The sequence below is a fragment of the Helianthus annuus genome, chromosome 5 (assembly GCF_002127325.2).
Source record: "Helianthus annuus cultivar XRQ/B chromosome 5, HanXRQr2.0-SUNRISE, whole genome shotgun sequence".
Taxonomy (NCBI): domain Eukaryota; kingdom Viridiplantae; phylum Streptophyta; class Magnoliopsida; order Asterales; family Asteraceae; genus Helianthus; species Helianthus annuus.
The window spans coordinates 108,106,994-108,127,045 of record NC_035437.2 but is presented as its reverse complement, the minus strand read 5'-3'; the positions used below and the strand labels follow the sequence as shown (position 1 = coordinate 108,127,045).

General features: G+C 35.9%; 1 protein-coding gene across 1 annotated transcript; it reads right to left on the bottom strand.

Annotated features, from left to right (window-relative positions):
• Positions 1-3,646: 3,646 nt before the first annotated feature.
• Positions 3,647-9,845, bottom strand: LOC110940911 (GDSL esterase/lipase EXL3). Its single transcript, XM_022182479.2, has 5 exons — positions 9,525-9,845; positions 7,214-7,344; positions 5,978-6,211; positions 5,093-5,348; positions 3,647-4,002 (listed from the first exon to the last, which is right to left on the bottom strand). Exons 1-5 carry the CDS (start codon positions 9,814-9,816, stop codon positions 3,821-3,823), a joined length of 1,095 nt encoding a protein of 364 aa, XP_022038171.1. The 5' UTR covers positions 9,817-9,845; the 3' UTR covers positions 3,647-3,820.
• Between the last annotated feature and the right edge of the window lie 10,207 nt (positions 9,846-20,052).

The window sequence follows — 20,052 nt, the reverse complement described above, 5'->3', positions numbered from 1 at the left end:
AGAGAAATACAATACCGGAATGTGTAAGGAAGTTGGAGATAGGATCAGTGCGACTTGATTTTGGGGAGTAGGGTTGGATTGGAGGAGAGAGAGAGTGTGTAGTCGGTGATGGAGAGTGGTTGTTGTGGAGGAGGGAAGAGGTGTCGGTAGGCGGAGGCTGTGGAAAGTTTTTGTTGTGGAACTGAAGCTGTTACAGGGATCTATGGAGGTTGTATCTACCATTGAATTGTGGTGGTGGTGTAGGTTTATGATATGTGAAGTACGAGTAGAAGATTAGTATAGGGAAAATGAGGAGTGCACATTTGATTTGTGAATCTGAATGGTGGCAGTGGTGTAAAGAATTCATAAAAAGTCAACATCTTTAATTCTGTTAAATGCCTGGATAGTCAACATCTTTGATTCTGTGAAGGATGATGGTGGCAGTGACGGATGAGGTTGAAGATGACGGTGGGGGTGGGTGGTTGAAGGTGGTGTTGGGATAAAGAAGAGGTGGGTGGTGATTTAGGTGGTGGCAGTGTCCGGATAGTCCCTGTGCTTTGGCCTTTTTAAGGAAAGGGCATTTTAGTAATTGCACACCCTCTTAACAGAAAAAACAAACTGAAGTTAGACCTAGGGACTATTCGGGAACAAAAAATGAAAACTTGGGGACTATTCAGGTAGTTTTAGAAAGTTGGGGACTATAGGTGAAAAAATGGGAAACCACAGGGACTATCCGGGCATTTTTCTCTAAAAATAATAATAAAATAACTTGTTCGTATTTTTCTCACCACCAAGTATCATTTTCTTTAAGAAATCTCGTTTCTCTGGCACCATTCGTCTTCAGCCAAAGGCTAAAGCAATCAAGCATGGAAGCGATACAATTTCTTCATTTCGCTAGTCTAAATATCAATTAATCGGCACACTATAATTCATTGGGTTGTAAACGAACCGAACGAACACGAACAAGGCCTTGTTAGCGTTCGTGTATTAAGGAATAAGCATGTTCATGAAATGTTCACGAACGCTTATTGAATGAGATTTCTTGTTCGTGTTCATCTATTAAGAAAATGAATGTGTTCATGACCTGTTCACGGACACTTATCAAACGCGAATGAACTCAAACGAATGTTAATGAACACAAATGAATATACAGGAACATATATTCATTTTAGAATAAGTCCCCAAAAAATAGATAGGCACTTAACATAATTATCTGAACACATTTGATATATTTATTAGAAACATGGTTAACACAAATTTTAGAAGTTTGTCAACCTTTAACACAAACTGAAATTAAAATTGTCAAATGAGGGGATGTATGTTGAGGGAGACATATAGTATAACTAGGGTTTCAAATTTTTAAAGACTAAAAACAAGAGAACATAAATGAATACATTATCGAACATTCATGAGCACAAACAAACGAACACAACCTCTGTTCATGTTCGTTCATTTAACTTAATGAACAAAACTTTTTGTCCGTGTTCGTTCATTTATTAAACGAACGAACATAAATGAACTTCTCGCTGAACGGTTCACAAATTGTTCGCTAAACGTTCAGTTCGTTTATAACCATTAATCCAAATAATTTTGTCTAAAACATATAAAATCATTCTAAATTTTAATACTTATTACACGTGTTATTTCAAAACGTGTATTCATGCAAGATGCAATTTAACCTTTCCAAACAGCAATTTTCTTACGAAAATATACTTTGTATATAATGTGTTTAATTTATTGTGATAATTTTATTTGTTTATTACTACCATCGAAAATATAATATTCTCGTTAATAAACATAAAATAAAACGCAAAACGTCTCAGTCAATCATCAACATTTATAAGGGGACCCGGGGTGGGGAGGTTTTACCCCGTGAAAGTTTTCTTCCACGCGTGAAACAAATAAACAAACCACCGCCACTCAAACAAATTAACGCGTGATAATTGGATTCCGTGATAAACTTGAGGCGTGATGGGCGTTCTGTGATAATTGTATGTGAGGGGGTGTGAGGGTTTTGATGCGGGTCCAAGTGTGGAGGAGCGGGCCATCTTGTATTTGGAGGCCCAAGATTGTATAACAAAAGGGGCCTCACTAAAATGGCTCTAACTTGGGCTACGGGGGTCCGTTTTAGGCGTGCGACCAGGCGAAACGAACGTGAGAACGAGCTCCATCTTGCTACAAACCGCCTATGGGTCATCTTCCGGGCCAAAAAACGCTTATTTCTATTAGTTATTTACGTTTTTATGTTTTTTGAAGTGTTTTGGGCATTTTGTTTTTGGGCTTGTGTTTGGCCTATTGTCTTTTTGAGGCCCATTTCGAATTTCTGTCTCTATTTATATGCTTCCCTTGTAATTTGAAAGATCAGACTTTAATTTTGAATCAACTCAATTTTCACTTCAAATCCTGTGCCCATTGGGTTGAATTTTGGAGGTTTGGGGAAGACAACACGGGTATTCGTAGAATCAACGTGTTTTAATCTTCGTTATCGTATCACGCGCTACATCAGGTTTATTGTTTGGCGTTGTGAGTGATGGATATTTCCACTAAAAAGGTTGTGAGTGATGGAATAATGGTTGATGACATGGCGTAAATTGATTGGATATTGTGAGTGATAAATGGGTGGTGAGTGATAATCACCCCTATCCCTAATACCTTGAATTATATGGATCTACGTTCTCACTTCCATTGTATATGATCAAACCTCAAAAGTTATCTTTTTACATTATTTAAGCAATTGTTTTAGTTATGTTTATTTATATTATTGTGTTAGGGGTCAAGTTATTTTACAAAGGTTTCTAATTGTATTTTACAAAGGTTTCTAATTGTAAGAAGTGTAAGAAGGATTTATAGAGTGACAAGTGTCCAATAAGGTAAAACTAAACACACTACATCACCACCAAAAACCTAAACACCCACCACCACCCAAAAACCTAACCCCCCCCCCCCAAAAAAAAACCTAAACCCCCACCCCACCCCCCGACAAAAAAAAAAAAAAAAAAAAAAAAAAAAACTATACCTCACCAAAAAAAACCCAAAAAACCTAACCCCCCCCCCCAAAAAAAAAAAAAAAACCTAAAAAAAACTAAACCCCCACCCCCACCCAAAAACCTAAATCCCCACCCTCTCGGCAAAAAAAAAAAAAAAAAAAAAAAAATTGGGGGGGGGGGGGTGGGTGATGGGAAGGGGGGGGGGGGTTTAGGTTTTTGGTGGTGGTGGATGTTTAAAGTTTTTTTTTTTTTTTTTTTTTTTGTAGTGGGGTTTTTTTGTGTAGTGAGTTTTTTTAGGTTATTGGACACTTGTCACTTTATAAATCCTTCTTACACTTCTTACAATTAGGATCCTTTGTATTTGATACTAATCCATTGTGTTAGTAGCTGTAAATTGTTTTATATTCGCATGCTATGATGCTAACAAACTTTGCTGATTTTGAAAAAGATAATTGCACTTTGGGCAATATATAAATGACACTAGTGGACTAAAATAAAAGTAGTAAAGTGACTAAAACAATGTAAACTGGAATATCTTGGCAGAGAAAAATAAATACATAAGTACAACAAATGCTTAAACTAGTGTAAGAACACCACCACTTTTGATTCCATTTATGTACAAAAAAAAATGTGTACGTATACCTGAATGATTGTTGTTTGTTCAGTTACCGCTAGGACTAAAGCTTTTAAAACAAGTCAAAATCTTATATTAGTGTATGTAACCGATTGCTCAGGTAATTTTCCATACCTTAAACAATGGTGAAGCATAACAAATAAAAATAAGAACAATCTTTAATGTCGGAAACTTACAAATATTATAAAGAACGAGCTAAACTAGCGGTATCAGTTATGATTCACATCATCAAATTCATATTTTTGCTGAGGAAATCATGAACAATGATTTTGTATGCATTCTCTGTAAAATGAAAGCTATCCCAGAATACGTACTCCGACACATTTGAACAAGTGTATTTGCATAAGAAAGCTACCTCTATAGTACCCGTGCCACAACAACCTACCGTTGAAACATCAAACCCTGTAACACAATATCACAACATGTTTTATGTTAAAATTGAACAAAAGTGGACGCATAAGGTGGAGCTTCGGATTGCTGATTGAAACTATTTTTCGGCATTATAAGCTATTATGAGGGTATCTGGGATTGCTCATCTAAAGTGCTTTGGAATATCAGTAGTCAAAGTCGCAAGGCGTACTCAATGTGCAAATGGCTTACAAGGCTCAAAAAAAACACGTCCAAGACAAGAAAACTTCCAAGGATAAGAAATATATAGACACACAAAACACAAAGGGAGATAGGGACACATTCAACACATAACCAATTTTAAGTAGATAACTACGGGAAGCCCATAAGTAGTGGGACGGTTGCAGTTACATAACCGCCTTAGACATCATAACTAAAGTAACATGTACAAGTGTTTATACGGTCTAATGCTTAAAGTCGACTGTGTTTTGAACGCCCCTTTATATATAAAATAGGCACTGAAAACTTTGAAACTATTTTTTTTATATTAAAAAAAGCCTTGCTTGGGCGTCGCCTGAGCGCCTAGGATATGCTCCTTGTACGCTTTTGGCTACTATGTTTGAATTTTGAAATAAGTTGCTTTGCATAAACAGTTTAAAGTTGTTTATATAAGCACTTGGTTGTATTAAGCAATCCAAAACACCCCTAACTCCCTAAGCATTTGTAAATCTTTTTGTTCAATAATTATACTATTAGACTGCCTCCAATGCTTCCATTTGGGGGGTTGCACTTAATGACGTGGCGTGTGCACTTGTGAATGATGCATTGGGGTGGACAATAAAGTAAGGGGTTTGCACTTAGTGAAGTGCACCTACATGCAGGAGAGAGAAGGTGAAGGTGGGCCCTTTAAAAACTAATGGGTTGGAAAAAGAAATGATGATGTGGAAGAGAGAGGGTGCATGTGGGAAGGATGAGTTGGAGTTAAAAAGAGGAGAGAGTGCATTTGTTAATAATGAGTAAAAAGCTGATGTGGCAGTGATAACTAGGATGCATGTAGTAAATGCAGACCGATGCATTGGAGACAATCTTAGGAGAAAAACATGTACAAGTAGATAATATCTATTTTGTAGTGACAAAAACATACCATATTTTGTAGGGTTTTGTATGATGTCAAGTGGAAGATAATAACCATCAATGTAAACCATCCTTGCAGAAGGTAGATTAAGGTTTAAATAATTGATCTCCATTGATAACTTGGTGTTGAACAATGCTGCTAACTCGTTATTCTTCTCTGCGCATTCTCTTAGTGTTCCTCCTTTCAAAGTTCTTTGTGATGGTAGACATCCTATTGGTGGTATACCAAAAACACCGATTCGTCGAGCACCTAAATTATATAGATTCTGTTGCATTTCATTCATAAAGTTAGTGTTAGTTAATGTAATAGGTAAGTGCAAAAAAATATGAAATCAAGTTGAAAACCCTCATAGCTTGCTAAGTGAATGACACAAGTCACCGAAAGCGTAAAATGACTATTTTGTCCCTTGAGGTAATTTTGAATAGAACAATGTATAAAAAAATCTCAATTCTAGAAACAGCTTTTTAGAAGCTATAGCCAATTTGGGGTCACTAATCTATGTGATTGTTAGACTAGTACTAAACAAAACCAACATGCCTTTTTTTTTCATGAAAAAGGTTCCTCAACGTAATTTGGTCTATTAAAGTCTCTAAACTTGTCTGAAATACATGTACTTGAGAAAAAATAATAATAACTTGTCACCTCTTAAACAGGTCAAAATTCGATGAAATGGCATTCAAGTGTGTAAAAATGATGTCATGTATAATTTTCTTTTTTACTATACAAATCTTCTTGTGCAAAACTTTAAATGTCGCATCATCAAATTTTGAGGTAACATGTCATTACCCACATGCACATTGATTCTAGACAAGTTCGGGGGCCTTTTCGTCGAGTTTATACGCTTTAATATACCTAAACTAGGTTGAGGGACTTTTTTTCGCAAATAGGAGTTACCTGTAAAAAGGAAGAAGCAGAGTCGACCATAAGATGAGTGTAGGAGTCAAAGTCATAGTGGTATAGCCTTAGAGGGTTATTGAAGTAGGTGTTGGTGACGTCATTGCTGCCGGTTGCCACTACGAACAATCCTTTGCTTAATATTGTGTTCAACACTTCCTCCCCCGCCACTGATTTCACCTTCTCCTTGTACTCTTTAAATAACTCTATTTGTTCATCGAGCGAGATCACCGACTATGGGCATATAAGTAAATTTACAAGTAAATCGACGGATTATGGACATTGTTAAACAGGGCATAATGTATACAGGCCACCCATTTATTTAATTTGTTTTCCCATTAAGGTCACTTAGTCATCTAAACAACGTTATAAGCCACCCAAGTATATACCCATTTCTGGTTATACAATATCCGGCAAAAAACAGGTAGGGTGATGAAAATTTCTTCAATTTTCCGACAATTCGATATTTTTTCCTTATACATTATAGATAAAGTGACCACGCGTATGTCTCTTTAAAAAAATAATTATAATAATTAAAGGTATATATTCCATCTAGTTTTTTTTTTTTGCCAGATTTGGCATACCCAAAATCAGATACACATTTGGGTGACCATATAGTACTTTCAATTTTCAATGACCATATAGTACTTTCAATTTTCAATAGTTGGATGACCTGAATGAAAAAAAAAAAAAAAAACACACACACACACACATTAATCGTTTAAAACTGCTTATCTGGCTATTACTTTTGAAATAAGAAATGTCAAATAAATGATCTTAAACAACTTAAGTTACAAATAATAGATAAGCATTTAGATAAGACAAGCAACACTTTCAAAACTGCTTACTGCTTAAATAAACAGGCTTACATAAGAAATCCCAAATTACCCTATGAACGGGTTGTATTAGGGGTGTTGGTTTCTATCAGTTTACATATAAATGGGTCGATTTGGTTATCTTTTATTCAGTTTTGGTTATTGTTTTTGTTATTTATTGTTTTTGGTTAACTTTCCCAGACTATATATTACATAAAACCTACTATTTTTTAACAAATTGTCAAAAAATATAGTTTGTAATATAAGACACGTTTATTTATATAACAACTCAGAAATCTTTGGGGAAAATGTTTTGGGTCAACCTAACCCAACGCACTTTGACCCGCACAAAACTACCTGTTTTCATCTGTTACACAACCCGCCCAACCCGACCTGTCTTGCCCTTTTACGCTGTACATACCGCAAGCACAGATGTAAGGGGATCATATCCACCACCTCCAGATGCAAAGTTCACTCCTGTCAGTAGATCTTCATTTTTTAGGTTTGGGTCGAGATACGGTGGCAATACGTCTTTAACACCTAATTCTTCCACTGCAAATTAACATAAATAAATAAATTAACAAATTTAAAAATAAAATAGGTTTTCAAGGCTTCATATAAATTACATACCAACAAGTTTTATTACTTACACTTATATGTGTCAGTTGAATGATCAAGTGTTATATGGCTTGTAGTACTATATTTATTACTTACACTTATATGTGTCAGTTGAATGATCAAGTGTTATATGGCTTGTAGTACTATATGAATGCATGAATTTAACAATTTATTGAAAACATGTAGAACATGTAGGCAATATAAAACTTAAACTCAATTAAACATTAAGTGGATTGATCTAAAATTCTAAAGTCTAATACACATTATTAGTCTCAACATGAATCAAGATATACAGTGGCGGATCTAGAAGAAAAATTGAGGAGTATCCTAATTTTTTTTTTACCGTGCAATCCTATAATGTAAAAAAAAAAATTTACCGTACAATCATTCAGATGTTGGCTTTTATTAAATTAGGATTTTAGTTAATATGAATTTTCGTCTAGATGTAGGTTTTTAATTAACATGATTCTTTTGAGGTGTTGGGCTTTTAATAAATTTTGTTTGTCAGAGATCAGTGGTGGAACCAATGGGGTGTTGATCTACTAACAAAGACAAAACTTTTAAACACCTAGGTTTGATAGGAGGAGGTTTGGCTTCAAGTCTCACATATGTAGTGGATTAAAAAGAAATTTTGCCATTCAATAAAAAAGAGACCAGTAACGGAACCAACATTTTTATTAGCTGAAGGGTCATTGCCAATTGAATCCATTTTATTAGCTGTGAATTCGATTTTTTTTTTTTTTTGGTATTTTCCATTTCTTCTATGATGGGTCAATCATTTGCTTCATTGGTTCCAACGGTGGCAACTACGGAAATATTTCTCAGCTATATATATTATTAAAAGGGATAGAAAAAAAAAACTTTTAGGAAAAAAATGAGTTTAATAAATCCAAAACTTATTCTTCGTTTATATAATTTGTTAGATTTTAAGACCTTTAATTGTAACAAAAGATGAACATAATTAAATATATCCCGGTGAAAGTTTTGTAATTCATTTCTATTATTATTTTTAAATAAAATAAAAAAAAGTAATAGTCTCTTTTAGTGTTGCAGAGTCTCGCAGACTATGCTATATAAAATTGTATAATAAAATAAAATTGAATTATATGTGTTAAAGTTGACTAGAGCCAATACCTATTGAGTAGGTTTGACCTGTTAAAAATATAATAAAATAAAAAAGGAAAGCTCTTTACTTTTGCATCTTCTTCTCCACGAAAAATCACCATTATTTCCGTCAACAACCTTCACACGTTTCCGTCGATGGAAAGTTTTAATTTCATTTCATCTTCATCTATCTTCACCTTATGTAGTTGTTTAGGGGTGTCCTCGTAGTTGTTTAGGGATGTCCTTAGTATAAAAATCGAAAATCGAAAAAAAAAATTACACTACCGGAAAAAAGTTGAGTCGTAGCCCATGCTACGCCTAGACCTACACTAGGTCCGCCCCTGAAGATATACGATACACACAGTGGGGAGCTTGAACAAAAGTTTCGCGGGGCGAAAAGTCATCGGACCAAATTTTTTTCCTATCGTTATGTTTCGGGTTATATATTGGGGTCGGCTATTCGATTCGGGTCATTCGGGTCGGGCCAAACAATAATAACTCTAAATAAACTTAAAAAATCTTCATTCATTCAAAAGGACTGTTCTTACACATAAAAAAACTAAATTTGAACCCTCAACTTTCATTTATATAAAAACTAGTTTCAGAATTTATTTAAACTCACTTCAAGTTTAAAAACAATTATAAAAAATTACTAATAGCCCAATTCTTCACGTTTTTTAACTCACTATGAAAATGTGTAAAATTTTTGGACAATAAACTTGGTAGGGGCAGGGAATTTTTAGGCATAATTATTGGTGGGCCGGGGGCAGACCTGTATAATTTAAAAAATTTCGAACGAAAAATCGGAAAAATTACACTACTAACCGAAATATTGGCGAGGGTGGGTGCACCCCCTTGCCCCTTAAAAGCTCCGGCCCTGAATATACATGAATACACAGAAATGAACCATACACATTTTTTGAAAGGCATGAACCATACTCATATCTATACTTGTAAAATACACACAGATATATGCAAATACACACATAAATATGCGCCAAAAAATATACCAAGGAAATCAGAAGGAACTTTGCCATTAGAAAACCTGCCAGTGGGTTGACCTCCAGAAAAGTCTTGACCATAAGGAGGGTAATTCACCTTGAAAATTGTCTTTAAATTATTGTTGTTTCCTGTATCTACTACTGAATCACCAAACACTATAACTGCTGGCACTATTGAATCATTGCTTCCATTACACTGTACATGCAACAGGAGCAAAGTCAGAAGAACATGAGATGGTTTATGGAGAAATAGGTGCATTGCTATTATCAGAAGCAAGCAGTGTGTGAAACAAATGCACATTTCAAACTCATATTTAAGAGCATTAAAGACACACATATCCAATTCTTTTCTTGTCATGCCTTATTTTATTTTATTTTTTAAGTGTGTAATTATTTTTTACTTCAAAATAAGTGTAAATTCATTTATTCTGAATTCTAAGGAAATTATGTGTTTTTTATTCATGCATATCTTCTTTCATCGTCTCGTTATGTTGAAACTCATGCAATATGGATGTGAGTGCAGGTTATTCATTGTGAATTTATGAGGTTTTTTGCCTTTTCCAATGCTTCTAGATATACTTCATTCTGGTGCATCAAAATCATATTATCATTACAACTAGTGGCTTCTTATTAAGGATGGCAATTGAACCCAAATTCGATAGGTAAACCTGAATCCTGATATATTTAGGACGGGTTTAGGGTCGGTTAATTGGGTTCGGGACGGGTTTGGTACTAGTTTTTATATTTTTCGTGGGTTTGTGACGGGTTTGGGATTTTGTGATATGCCCGTTTACCCGATAAAGTGTGGCCGTTTACCCGATTGTATACCTGATATAATTTCTTTAATATTTTTAAATATGTATATACATATATGTATACATCAATTTTTATACATATAAGTATTTTATTTCGTATACATTGTATTTATTTGATATATTTTATAGTGATAATAATAAATGTAACCGATTAATAACTATACCCGATGGACTTTGGGTCGAGTATACCCGAGGGATTTTGGAAAGGGTTTGAGATAAACTTATCTAACTGGGACTAGAGTTGAGATTACCTAAACCTGTCACAAACCTCACCAATTACCATCCCTATTTCTTTATTAGATCCACATCTTGCATAGGCTTTGAATTTAATGTTTAGTGCGTGTATACTCTTTTTGTTTCTATTTATAGAAAATTGGTATCACTAGAAAAAAAACATAAAATATAAAAAGAACAGATGTAAAGTTGTATTTAATGGGTTTGTCAATTATCACGAAGATACATATTCTTTTTTATCTATATATGCCTTTAGAGGTGACAATTGTATTAGTTTGACGGTGTGGTGGGTACAAGTTGGAGGGTATCATGGATAATTGGTACCTGTTAAGACACGATTAGACCTGTCTGACTGAAAAATACACCTTTTGACTTTTTTAATTTTTAAAATAATTAAAATTACAATGTTAGGATAAGTAGTTTATTCGTTTGACTGAAAAAAACACCCTTTGAATTTTTTAATTTTTAAAATAATTAAAATTACAATGTTAGGATATATCATTTATTCATCTTTGTACATAAAATATAAAACTGTTTTATAAACATGAGGTAGAAAGTAGTTAAACGAGTCGTAATCATGTTTGAAACTTATGTTGTATGCGCCGTCAGAAACCTGTTAAGACACGATTTGCCAGCCTTAGGTGAAATTGATTAGGCATAACATGACCCATATATTCATTTATCCAGATACGCTAAAGATCATGTATCATGGACATGACTCATGTAACTCGTTTATCTAAATAGATCAAACGTGTCGGCGGGTCAAAACATATTGGCAAATTGTGTTGGAAATTTTATAAATAATATTATATTAATTGTTAATATAATGATTATTTAATAATTAAGCCAAGATAAATGAGAGATCTTGTGCATTAAGTTTGTGTGTTGGAACCATAAACATGTGGGAAATTGAGCTTGTCCCACATAGGTGGAGAGATAAATCTTTTGTGAATTTATAATTAGAATTCTCTACACGAATGTATTCTTGTATGACAACTCACACCCAGTGGTAGCCAGGAGGGTGCGAAGCACCCGACCCGCGCCCGGGCACGGGCACGGGACCGGGACCGGGACCGGGACCGGGACGAGGGCGATGGGCGCAATGTGGCGCTTTGATGGCGCACTTTGCACTTCGCACGCTCGCATCGCCGCTTGGAGCCGCCTTTAGTATTTTTTAGATGTGTCTTGGCTTGTGGTCAACTAGAGACTATTCAAGTTCGTAACTGAAAATAGTTAAGTATCAGAATTAATTTTTATTGAATTTTGTATTCAATATAGACTGTTTAAATTCATAACTGAAAAAATGATTAAGTCTTATTGAATTGTGTATTCAATAGAAACTAATCAATTCGAATTCTGGTTGGTTGTTATATACAAAGCTTGGTGCTTTGTTTTAGACACACGAAAATACAGAAATTCGTATGGTTCATAGCACACACAGAGAATTTCCAAACTTCGAATCCCTAAGTACTCTTGTTTCAGGTATCTTTTCAGGTGCTAGGCTAATCCCGGCAGTACAATCTGCTTAGGCTGTTGTACCCTGGGAAACAGACGGGTTCACCTGGGTGGCCCGAAATCTGTTTTAAGGGAAGCGTGATCTTCACGTGCCTCAGTCACCATTGATTTTCGTTTTCCTGATTTTCCTTGTAACCTGTTCTTACTTTAATTTAAATTTCTTGTATTGTAATTTCTTTCAGTTTAGTTATGTTCTTCTTTATGTATTGTAATCATAATGTTTATTAATAAAATTGTTATTTTATTTATTTTGTGAACGGTCTCCTACAAGCTTAAAACAGATTTTAAAACCCGTTCACTACTTTGGTTTTTAAAAATTTTATACACAGTTTGTTTGTTCATTAGCAAACTTTTGTAGTTTGTATTGGTTTTCTGTAAACCAATCTGTTTCTGCTATAAACTGATTGAATTTTCATTCTTGTTTCAGAAATGGCTACTGTTGCAGCAACCACATCAACCACCGTTGGATCCACATCCACTACCATGGGACCATTGGTTGGTACCCAAGCGGCTCAAGCAGTTGCTAATCATGCTGAAAAACCAGAGAAGTTTACTGGTTTGAACTTTAAGAGATGGCAACAAAAAATGTTGTTCTATCTGACCACTCTAAACCTTGCGAGGTTTTTGACAGAGTCTCCTCCTGTTCTCGCAGAAGGGACATCTGATGTCCAATCTGTGAGTGCTATTGATGCTTGGAAACACTCTGAGTACCTATGCCGCAACTATGTGTTGAATGGCTTATCAGACGCCTTGTATAATGTGTATCTCAAGGTTCCAACTGCCAAAGAGTTATGGGAGTCATTGGAACGGAAATACAAGACTGAGGATGCGGGTACTAAAAAGTATGTTGTGGCTGGGTTTTTGGACTATAAAATGATTGATTCAAAAACTGTGATGAGTCAAGTCCAAGAACTGCAGATTATTCTTAGTGATATTCTGTCGGAAGGGATGAATCTGAGTGAAACATTCCAAGTGGCAGCAATTGTTGAAAAATTGCCTCCTAGTTGGGTGGACTTCAAGAATTACCTTAAGCATAAGCGAAAGGAAATGACCATCGAAGACCTTGTGGTTCGTCTTCGTATTGAAGAAGACAACAGAATAGCCCACAAAGGAGGTCAAGTTGAAGCTTCTGCAAAAGCAAACCTTGTGGAACATGGTCAATCCTCAAGGGGTCACAAGGGTAACAAAGGCCACAAGTTCAATGGAAAAGGGAAGAACAAAGGTGTTGACCTTGGGCCAAAGAAAGGTGGTGTGAAGAAGAAGGCTGGTCCTTTTAAAGGGAAGTGTTACAACTGTGGACAAACTGGTCACCGTGCTGACAAATGTAAAGAGCCTAAACGTGACACGGCTCTTATGGTTGATGATGATGGTATGCCATTAGTGGCCATGATTTCAGACCTCACTGCCATGGCGGAGGAGGTAAATTTGGTGGGTAACGAGCCAAAAGGGTGGTGGGTTGATACTGGGGCAACCCGCCATGTGTGCCCAGATAAGACCCTCTTTAATACATTTAAAGAGGTGGTGGGAGAAAAGTTGTACATGGGTAATGCTGCTACAGCTGACATCAAGGGTGAAGGTGATGTGATCTTGAAGTGGACTTCTGGGAAAGAGCTCACTTTGAAGAATGTGCTTTATGTTCCAGACTTGCGCAAGAGTCTTGTGTCGGGTTGGATGCTTAACAAGCATGGTTTTCGTTTGGTTTTTGAAAGTGATAATTTTGTTTTAACTAAGCGTGGTATGTTTGTTGGAAAGGGCTATGCCCAGAATGGCATGTTTAAACTTAATGTAATGGCTGTTAAGAAAAACATGAATAAAAGTGCTACTACTTCTGCTTACTTGGTTGAGTCTCCTAATGTTTGGCATGGACGTCTTGGTCATGTAAATTTTAATTCGATGCGTCGTTTAATTAAATTAGATTACATACCAACTTTTGCCATTGACTCTAAAACAAAATGTAAAACTTGTGTTGAAGCCAAACAAACAAGATCATCCTTCAAATCAGTTGAAAGAATAACTGAACCCCTTGATCTGATTCACACTGATGTGTGTGACTTAAAATCAATTCCTACCAGAGGTGGTAACAAGTATTTTATTACCTTTATTGATGATAATACAAGATATTGTTATGTTTACTTACTTAAGAGTAAGGATGAAGCAATTGACAAATTTATCTTGTATAAAGCTGAAGTTGAGAATCAACTCAACAAGAAAATAAAACGTGTGAGAAGTGATAGAGGAGGTGAATATGTTTCACCATTTGGGGAATTATGTGCAAAAAGTGGCATAATACATGAGTGTACCCCTCCTTATACACCCCAATCAAATGGCATCGCGGAGCGAAAGAATCGTACACTAAAAGAAATGATGAATGCCATGTTGATAAGTTCTGGGATGAGCCAGGACATGTGGGGGGAGGCCATTTTGTCGGCTAATTTTTTGTTAAATAAAATACCTTTCAAGAATAAGGACATAACACCTCATGAGTTGTGGTGGGGACATAAATCATCCTATAAATACTTGAAAGTGTGGGGGTGCCTGGCTAAGGTGATTGTTACACCCCCCAAGGCACTTAGAATAGGGCCAAAAACTGTTGATTGTATTTTCATTGGATATGTCAACAATGGTACCTCACATCGTTTTCTTGTATATGAATCCAAGAATCCTGATGTGCACAAGGACTCTATCATAGAGACAAGGCCAGGAAATGTGACATACTTTGAAGAAGAGTTTCCAATGTTAGTACAAACTCGTGCGAGTTCTTCAACAACCAATCATGCAAGTTCATCAACAATGGTTGATGAGACTGTTCGAGAGGAAACTCAAGAACAATTAGAGGTTGAAGAGGGTGAGCCAAGAAGAAGTAAAAGGCAAAGGACTGAGAAATCCTTTGGGCCTGACTTTCTTACATTCATGGTTGAGAGTGAGCCTCAAACCTATCGAGAAGCAGTTACCTCTTCAGATGGACCTCAATGGAAAGAAGCCATCAAGAGTGAAATTGATTCTATCTTGCAGAATCATACTTGGGAGCTAGTAGATCTTCCACCAGGGTGCAAGCCACTTGGATATCGATGGATATTCAAGAAAAAGATGAAAGCTGATGGCTCTGTCGACAAATACAAGGCAAGGCTTGTGATCAAAGGGTTTAGACAAAAGGAAGGTCTTGACTATTTTGACACATACTCGCCTGTGACCAGAATAACCTCAATTAGATTTGTGCTTGCAATTGCAGCTTTGAGAAATTTGGAAATACATCAAATGGATGTAAAAACTGCATTTCTCAATGGGGAATTAGAGGAAGAGATTTACATGGAGCAACCAGAGGGTTTTTCTGCTCCTGGCCAAGAGGGCAAAGTGTGTAAACTCGTCAAGTCATTATATGGCTTGAAGCAAGCTCCAAAACAATGGCATCAAAAATTTGACCAAGTTATGCTTAACAATGGTTTCAAAATAAATGAATGCGACAAATGTGTCTATGTGAAAGACACTTCTAAGGGTTATGTGATTTTATGCCTTTATGTAGATGATATGCTTATCATTGGGAGTGATGATAAGATGATCAGATCTACTAAAGACATGTTGAAAGCGAGATTTGACATGAAAGATATGGGTCTAGCTGATGTGATTCTTGGAGTAAAGATCATTAGAACCCAAACTGGTTTGGTGCTAAGTCAATCTCATTATGTGGATAAGATTCTTGAGAAGTTCAATCCTGGGGACACGAGTGTAGCTCAAACTCCAATTGATACCTCTCAACATTTGTCAAAAAATAGAGGCGAGAGTGTTGCTCAATTAGAATACTCAAGGATCATTGGCAGTCTTATGTATCTCATGTCATGTACTCGACCAGACTTAGCATATGCTGTGAGTAGGCTGAGTAGATATACTAGTAATCCTAGTTCAGATCACTGGAAGGGTATGACAAGATTGTTAAGGTATTTGAGATACACGAGAAATTATGGACTGCATTATGGCCAAAATCCAGCTGTTGTGGAAGGATTCAGTGATGCCAACTGGATATCTGATACGAAAGATTCTAGATCTACAAGTGGTTATGTGTTTACCCTTGGAGGAGCGGCTATATCTTGGAAGTCGTCCAAACAAACTCTTATAGCTAGATCCACGATGGAATCTGAGTTTATCGCGTTAGATAAAGCTGGAGAAGAGGCAGAATGGTTGCGTCAATTCTTGGAATATGTTCCAAGATGGCCTAAGCCTTTGACTGCTATTTGCATACATTGTGATTGCCAATCAGCTATTGGTAGAGCTCAAAGTGCAATGTATAATGGCAGATCAAGGCACATGCGACGTCGGCATAACACGATACGACAACTACTCTCAACTGGAGTTATCACGATTGACTATGTGAGGTCAAAGGATAACATTGCGGATCCGCTTACAAAAGGCTTAAGCAGAGAGGCAGTACATAAGTCGTCGCTGGGAATGGGTTTAAAGCCCTTGGAGTAAGTTTGTACAACGGAAAACCTATCCTAGAAGATTGGAGATCCCATGATCTAGGTTCAATAGGACCACCTAACTGTACGAACTGAGGTCACTGTGGGGGAGAACCTCAACATACAAAGGGAGTTACAAACTTCCTAGTCCATTCCTAATTAAAATCAGTGATATAAAGAGAGGTTAAGCATGTGGCTTTTAATGATTTGTAAATCACCTATGTTAGAGAGAAGTGGGGTCGCTTCAAATGGAATTGGGGGCACAATTCCTAGAGCTCTCGCAGAAACAGGATGGTGTTCCATGACCATAACGGACACAACTATGAGGGGTTAGCCAGACCAGGAAGAGTAATGTGTGATGTGTAATAACGTCTACGTAAAAAGGGGTTGGTTCAAGGACATCGCGTCTACTAACCACTAGGAGACTAAGTATATGTCACAAAGGAGGGTTCAAAGGGAAACCTACCTATCCTGCATTACTTAACCGCTGAAATTTTATCATGACACTTGAGTGTATGGGACGATCTCCATTCATGTGGGGGATTGTTGGAAATTTTATAAATAATATTATATTAATTGTTAATATAATGATTATTTAATAATTAAGCCAAGATAAATGAGAGATCTTGTGCATTAAGTTTGTGTGTTGGAACCATAAACATGTGGGAAATTGAGCTTGTCCCACATAGGTGGAGAGATAAATCTTTTGTGAATTTATAATTAGAATTCTCTACACGAATGTATTCTTGTATGACAACTCACACCCAGTGGTAGCCAGGAGGGTGCGAAGCACCCGACCCGACCCGCGCCCGGGCACGGGCACGGGACCGGGACCGGGACGAGGGCGATGGGCGCAATGTGGCGCTTTGATGGCGCACTTTGCACTTCGCACGCTCGCATCACCGCGAGCCGCCTTTAGTATTTTTTAGATGTGTCTTGGCTTGTGGTCAACTAGAGACTATTCAAGTTCGTAACTGAAAATAGTTAAGTATCAGAATTAATTTTTATTGAATTTTGTATTCAATATAGACTGTTTAAATTCATAACTGAAAAAATGATTAAGTCTTATTGAATTGTGTATTCAATAGAAACTAATCAATTCGAATTCTGGTTGGTTGTTATATACAAAGCTTGGTGCTTTGTTTTAGACACACGAAAATACAGAAATTCGTATGGTTCATAGCACACACAGAGAATTTCCAAACTTCGAATCCCTAAGTACTCTTGTTTCAGGTATCTTTTCAGGTGCTAGGCTAATCCCGGCAGTACAATCTGCTTAGGCTGTTGTACCCTGGGAAACAGACGGGTTCACCGGGGTGGCCCGAAATCTGTTTTAAGGGAAGCGTGATCTTCACGTGCCTCAGTCACCATTGATTTTCGTTTTCCTGATTTTCCTTGTAACCTGTTCTTACTTTAATTTAAATTTCTTGTATTGTAATTTCTTTCAGTTTAGTTATGTTCTTCTCTATGTATTGTAATCATAATGTTTATTAGTAAAATTGTTATTTTATTTATTTTGTGAACGGTCTCCTACAAATTGTAATCAAGTAAACGTGTTAACATGTTGACTCGTCTATTTACAACCCAACCAGAACATGACCCATTTATTACACAAGTTAGGAGGGTCAACTGTGTATCATGTAAACCCATTCAGATCCAACCCAAAACAGATAAGACCTGATTATTTTTGTTTCGCGTTAGGAATTGTCACCCCTACTTTCTGTTGAGGGCAAATATTGTTATATCATGCAACATGGATGTGACTGTAGGTTATTCATTGTGAATTTATTAGACTTTTCCATTTTCCAATGCTTCTACTTATTGTGGTGTATCATAATCATATTATCATATGAATATTATTTGAACACATCAAATATTCGTGTTTTCTCTCCAACACCTTCTTACTTTTCACAAAGATCTCAGTTTGTCAGAGAAGAAAAAGGACGCGGGGCAAGGCATTATTATGATCGCTTGCTGGAGCCTTTGGCGAGTTAGGAATAACGTCAAATTTTCTAATTCGCCGGTTAGAATTGAAAGTATTATTAGCGAAATTAAGGCCTTAAGTTTTCTTTGGTTTGCCAATAGATCGAAGCATAAAGGATTAGATTGGAAGGATTGGAGTTCCTTTGTAAATATGTAATTGTGTAATTTGTTCTTTGTCAGCCCGGCTTGGGTCGTCGTTCTTTTAGTCAATGAAGTTTACCTTTAAAAAAAAGTGAGATTTCAATGCATTTATGTTTCCTAAGTTTAAAGAAATATAGACATTCTGATCTTGATGAAGAGACATGTCAATTATCATGTGCAGTCATATAAAGAAAAAAAGAAGATTTATGTGGTATAAACTTTATTAAACTTTTTATAATGCCCATAATTAAAAAAATAATAATGAAAAATAAATAAAATAAATAGAAATCAATCAGTATGGCAAAGTATTGATGAGTAAAGAACATGTTCACCATGTGACAGGCTACAGAGAACACAAATTTAACAAGGAGCCTCAAATAACAGGTTTACATTCATAAATTATTGAATTATCAAAAAAGTTATGAGTAAAGAATCATGAATTTAGAGGTGTTCATTATCTGGTTTTATTGTGAGCCAAATCATTAGCAGTGGCGGACCATGAGTTATTTGTTGGGGGTATGTAGGGGTGTTCATCGAATCGAATATCGAATTTTTGAATTATTCAAATCGAATTATTCGAATAATTTTTATTTTTCCTTGAATTCGAATTCGATTAAAACCTACCCAATTCGATTCGAATTCGTATTCGAATAAAAAAACCCAATTCGTATTCGATTCGTATTTGATTAAAAATTCGAATTCGAATCGAATTCGAATAAATTCGATTTGATTCGTATTCTTTTAAAACATGTAGAAAAACTATCAAAATGAAACATCAATTTTAAGGGAGCCATAAAGCACGATATCAAATTAAAAAGCTTCAAGTAAAGTACCATAAGTCTAACACTCAAAACAAGAAGTCGGTAATAACCACTCCATATTACAAGTTAATATTTTGTGTTAGAATGTGACATTTGTGCTTGTAATCATTGTAAACAATTCAGTTATCAATGAAATAAAGTTATTTGATCCCAATGTTTGTTTGTTTATGTTTGATGTTTTTCATGTTTTGGTTTTTATTCAATTTCAAACTCTATATCGCTTTCTGGAGAATTATACGCAAACTGGTGCGAAAACGTAATCAGTTAAACGCGACAAATACTCCGCAATATAAATTTATGCTAAACATACCTTAAATAACCTTTATATAACTTAGAAATAAGTTTTGAAGGCTTTGGTATGGCAAAATCAAGTTTATTCGCTTACAGGGACTAAAATTGACAAACTGCAAAAGTATGCCAATTTGAACTGTAACGAACATTCCGGAACTTGGCCATAAGTTAAACACACCCTAAATATCCTTTACATAGCTTAGAAATAGGCTTTGAGGGGTTCGGTGTGCTAAAATAAACTTTATGCTCATTCAGGGACTAAAAGCGTTAAAAAGTGCATAAGTTT

What these genes read in the sequence shown, in the direction of transcription:
- LOC110940911 (XM_022182479.2), bottom strand. Translation starts at nt 9,816, where the DNA reads ATGTGCATTTGTTTCACACACTGCTTGCTTCTGATAATAGCAATGCAC. An exon ending in CCCTTACATCTGTGCTTGCG is followed by an intron (nt 6,212 to 7,213) that starts GTATGTACAGCG and finishes ATATGCCCATAG; the next exon opens with TCGGTGATCTCGCTCGATGA. An exon ending in CTGCTTCTTCCTTTTTACAG is followed by an intron (nt 5,349 to 5,977) that starts GTAACTCCTATT and finishes GAAATGCAACAG; the next exon opens with AATCTATATAATTTAGGTGC.